General features: G+C 38.0%; 1 protein-coding gene across 1 annotated transcript; it reads left to right on the top strand.

Annotated features, from left to right (window-relative positions):
* Positions 1-373: 373 nt before the first annotated feature.
* On the top strand, positions 374-1,366 carry LOC127681565 (olfactory receptor 14C36-like). Its single transcript, XM_052177943.1, has one exon. The coding sequence runs from the start codon at positions 374-376 to the stop codon at positions 1,364-1,366; it is 993 nt and encodes a 330-aa protein (XP_052033903.1).
* The last annotated feature ends 4,142 nt before the right edge of the window (positions 1,367-5,508 follow it).

The raw sequence follows: 5,508 nt of genomic DNA, 5'->3' as shown, positions 1-5,508 counted from the left end.
GTTAAATGTCTCTGAGCTTTCCCAATTGAGGCAGGCAATTTATCTAGAAGAGGAATGTACATTATTATATAGCTTTATATTAAACAACTTAATATTTATTAAGATAATAGTATTCATGTGGCAGCTTATAGTATGGAAATCAATTACAAGTGCTTAACATCAAACCATATAGTTTGTCAGACAACCATATATATCTGTATTAATACCTAAGCATAATAAAAACATATGCAGAACAATAAAAAATATTTTGATTTTTCACACATAAAAGGCAATTTTAGAGAGCAAAAAAGTTTCAAGAGCAATACTAGTGATATATCAATATAAGTTATTCTTAGGTGGTACTTTTCTCTTTCAGATAAACTTATACTTTGACATGATGGCCAACTCCACCCTGGTGACTGAGTTCATCCTTCAAGTTTTTGCTAAGACTTGGGAGCTCAGGATCCTACTTAGTATATTGTTCCTGCTGGTGTACCTGGGAAGCCTGTTGGGGAATCTTATCATCATCATAGCTACTACAGTTGACCATACCCTGAACACGCCCATGTATTTCTTCCTCAGGAATCTTTCCATTTTAGACATGGGGTATGTATCTGTTACTGTGCCCAATGCTTGTATCAACTCTCTCACTGGTCACAGGAACATTTCTGTGGCTGGATGTGCAGCACAGATCTTTTTGTTCCTCTTTTGTGCATGTGTAGAGATTCAGTTTCTCACCATCATGGCTCAGGACCGCTATGTAGCCATCTGCAAGCCTCTCCTCTACCCTATGATTATGAACCATCAATTCTGTGTTCGAATGACACTGGCTTCCCTACTTAGCTCTATTGTCCTTGCAAGTGTGCACACTTTCAAAACATTCCAGCTCTCCTTTTGTCACTCTAATGTAGTCCCTCAGTTCTTCTGTGATATGCCTTCTTTGCTGAGGCTTTCTTGCTCTGACACCTTTAACAACAAGCTCTTACTTCTTCTGACTGCCATTGGGCTCAGTGGTAGCTGCTTTATCTTCATTGCGATATCATATGTTTGCATATTATCAACTGTGTTGAAGGTTCCTGTCAAAGGAGAGCGAGGGAAAGCCTTTTCCACCTGTGTCCCTCACATTATTGTAGTGTCTGTGTTTTTTAGTTCTGCTGCCTATGTATATCTAAGACCTCCAGTAGTAACATTAGAAGTAGTTCAGGAGATGACACTTTCTGTGTTTTATACTGTTGTTCCACCATTCTTAAATCCTATCATCTATAGTCTTAGAAACAAACAGATAATGGAGGCTGTGAAGAAAGTAATATTAAGAATTACTTTCATATTTGAATATAAAAGGAAGTTCTTGTCAGAGTTTTCGAAAGAAAGAGAACTGACAAAATAAAAAGAAATATTATGTACAAACACACAGACACCTTTTCTTTTGGTGGTGGCTGTGGGGGGTTGAGACATGGTTTCTTTGTATAGCCCTGGTTGTCCTGGAACTCACTCTGTAGACGAGGCTGGTCTCAAACTCAAAAATCTGCCTGCCTCTTAATGTCAAGTGCTGGGATTAAAGGCATGAGGCAACACCACCTGGCTAACCCTAACCCTAACCCTAACCCTAACCCTAACCCTAACCCTAAACCTAAACCTAAACCTAACCCTAACCCTAACCCTAACCTTACCACACAGACACAAAGACACACAGACACACACACACACAGACACACACACACAGACACACACACAAACACATACACACAGCAGATATAGAATCAGTGCTACTTGCTCAAACACTGAAGAAACAATGTTATTTGTGAGTGTATTCATATCCAGCTCCTTTGTAGTCTTTAGATATCTGAAACTTGGACTTGATAGTAGAAGCTTCTTAGTTTCATGAGGGACAGAGTATAAATACCTGATCTTAGATCATGTTCTTATGGTGTTCTGTTAAGAAATTCTTTTGCTGTGGCGATCCCTTGATGCCACATTAAGGATATTGTCAAGTATATTTCCACTGGGCTAGGAGAACAAGAAAGTAAGCTCAGATAAGAATATTTATAATTGGGCTTACGTATGGCTCAAGATAAATACAGCATAAGAATATATGGTTTTCCTTTTATTTGGCTCATGCTTATAAGTCCCTAGATACATTGACTATGAAACTTTGTTTACTGCCTTATTTGATTACATTGTTTTTGATCTATGAACTAAGCATATTCTTCTCAAGTACCTAGAATGGCATAAAAGTAGAAAAAATAAACCTTCTTTAGCACTAACTGGAGTTACGACCTTCAGGGGGTTGGGTAGGGGTAGGAGAGATCTAGAGAATATAAACACATTCTGCAGGACAGACCCTGTCCTGTCCTAAAGACCAATCAATTTGGAAATTCACACTGTTCTGCAAATCACATTGTGCCAAACAGGCTGGGAGCAGTGGGGGTGGTGGTGGTCACCATCTCTCCTTCAGGTGTATGATGACACCAATACGTTGAAACAAAAAATCTCTTGCTTTTTACATCAATTCCCTGATCTACATAGTTCACTCTGGGGGTTCCCTGCTAAGCTAAGGTTTACCAGAATCTTACCATCTTTCCATCTTCTGAGATCTTCTTCATTTTCTTTGGTAAATGTCTTAAATACAAGTATTTTCTTGCTGGGAAGAGACACCATGACGACAGGAAATCTTACATAAAAGAAGAAAGAATTTAATTGGTGATTTCTTACAGTGTCAGAAATTCAGTTAATTATTATTATTATAAGAGAATTACAGTATGCAGACATGTATGATGATGTTGCTAATTTTGAATTTTCTCTCTACATTTATTCAATTTTTTATATATTTTTTATTTACATTTCAAATGGTTTCCCCTTTTCTGGCCTCCCCACTCCCTGAAAGTCACATAAGCCCCCTTCTCTCTCCCTGTTCTCCCATCCACCCCTTCCCACTTCCCTGTTCTGGTTTAGTCCTATACAGCTACCCTGAGTCTTTCCAGAACCAGGGGCCACGCCTCCATTCTTCTTGTACCTCATTTGATGTGTGGATTATGTTTTGCATATTCCATTTTTCCAGGCTAATATCCACTTATTAGTGAGTGCATACCATGATTGATCTTTGGAGACTGGGTTACCTCACTTAGTATGATGTTCTCCAGCTCCATCCATTTGCCTAAGAATTTCATGAATTCATTGTTTCTAATGGCTGAATAGTACTCCATTGTGTATATATACCACATTTTTTGCATCCATTCTTGTGCCGAGGGATACCTGGGTTCTTTCCAGCTTCTGGCTATTATAAATAGGACTGCTATGAAAACAGTGGAGCATATATCCTTATTACATTCTGGGGAATCCTCTGGGTATATGCCCAGGAGTGGTATAGCAGGATCTTTCAGAAGTGACACGCCCAGTTTTCTGAGGAACCACCAGACTGATTTCCAGAGTGGTTGTACCAATGTACCCTACCACCGGTAGAGATGGGTTCCTCTTTCTCCACATTCATGCCAACACCTGCTGTCTCCTTAATTTTTAATCTTAGCCATTCTGACTGGTGTAAGGTGAAATCTCAGGGTTGTTTTGATTTGCATTTCCCTAATGACTAATGAATTGAGCATTTTTTAAGTTGCTTCTCAGCCATCCGAAGTTCTTCAGGTGAAAATTCTTTGTTTAGCTCTGTACTCCCTTTTTTTAATAGGGTTATTTGGTTTTCTGGGGTCTAACTTCTTGAGTTCTTTGTATATATTGGATATTAGCCCTCTATCTGATGCAGGGTTGGTGAAGATCTTTTCCCAATTTGTTGTTTGCTGATTTGACAGAACCAATTAACAGTCATAGCCCGAGGCGAACATTGCTTGGGCGTAAGCCTGCCAGGCTTTTGCCTAAACTCAGGGCCTGAGCAGTAAGGCTAGCCTTGTGTGCCCCAACCCGGTTGGGGGAGCGGCTGCCTGGCAGAGTGATCAGCACTCTGCTGATCCCTGTCAAAAATGGCCCTGCAGCATACATCATCAGCACTCCCAGAAGGAGCAAACGGGCACCACCTGGTACATTTATTTAATTTGAATAAGGGTTTGCCATTCTTATCAATTTCCTTAAAAAAAGGAAAAGAAAAAGAAAACCACAACCATGATAACAAAAAAATACCAAAACGAAGACTGTTTCCCTGATTCTTAGTACTTTTTCTTTTGTTTTTATTTATATTTTGTGTGTGTGTGTGTGTGTGTGTGTATGTATGTATGTTTGTGTGTGTCTGTGTATGTCTGTATGTTTGTGTGTGTGTGTGTGTGTGTGTGTGTGTGTGTGTGTCTGTGATTTCAGTGCCAGGTTTGGTTGATTTTGGCCATATGCTGATTTTGTGTGTGATTGTTTCTTTTTTTTCAAAAGTTTTCAGTTGTTCTGTTAAGTTATTATTTTTAGATTTCTGTAGTTTACTTACTACTGTGTTTGGTTTTGGGTTTTATTTTCTCAGACACTTACTGCTATGACATAGTCTCTTACAATCATCTTACAATAAAATATTGAAAACAAACAAACAAACAAAAAGCATTGAATTTGTTTGTGTTAGCTAATTATTCCTGAGCCGCGAGCCTGAAGTGTGTGAAATATCCTGAAGTGTGACTGGTGTACCCAGGGACACTCTACTGAAGACAACTCATATTGCCTTTCCCAGGAGATATCAATTGATACTGCCTCCTTGGTTAGAGTTGAGAATTTGAATCCACTTCCCCATTTCTGTTCGATTTTTGCCTTTTTCTGGAGTTTTGTTATTGTTCTTGTTGTTGTTTATTTTTTGTTACTTATTTATTTAGCCTTGATTTTCTACATTCTGACAGTCTTGGTGTTATATTGCTTGCTTTGATGTTGGGTTTCTATTTTTATTTTTTGCATGAGCGAGAGCATGCGTGAACTTGTATAGGTAGCACATTGAGGAAAATCTGGGAGAGGACAGTAATTTCTGATATAGTGACTAGTCCTAATAGCTTCCATACATACAGGAAATTCTCCTTACTTTTCAGATGGAAATGATTCAAAATACCAATTCTAATATAACTATTCATTTCTTCTGAATTCTCCTTGCCCATCTCACTGTGTGATTTCTTTCTTTTCTTCAAACTTACTGAGTAAATGTGACATTTACTCAAATGAGTGTAATGTCATAAGGAACCACAGAGTCATAATTATTTTGCCAGAGTAATCAAAATATTAGTTCATTGCATGATGTTCAGGACAATGAGTAACTATAGGCAGATATGTGACAGATATTTGAAAAGATTAGTGTTCCATTTTCTCTATTGTGACTTTTTATGTATATCATGTATAAGCATAATGGCATAATTGTTCTCCCTTTCCTTAAAAAATTATTAGCTATTTCTCACAGTGTGTTTCAAAGGACCTTGATATTAGAGGATTGACTGCTACCTTTTGAGTTGAGCTTGCCCAAAAATCAGTTTTTCAAACTACAGATAATTTCAAAACATGGAGCAATATATTACTTTAAACCTAACATCGGATTTATTTAGCAGATGTCAGAGCATTTAGAAAGTTACT

Source organism: Apodemus sylvaticus, chromosome 1, assembly GCF_947179515.1.
Source record: "Apodemus sylvaticus chromosome 1, mApoSyl1.1, whole genome shotgun sequence".
Lineage (NCBI taxonomy): Eukaryota > Metazoa > Chordata > Mammalia > Rodentia > Muridae > Apodemus > Apodemus sylvaticus.
This window is presented reverse-complemented; position numbering and strand designations above follow the sequence as displayed.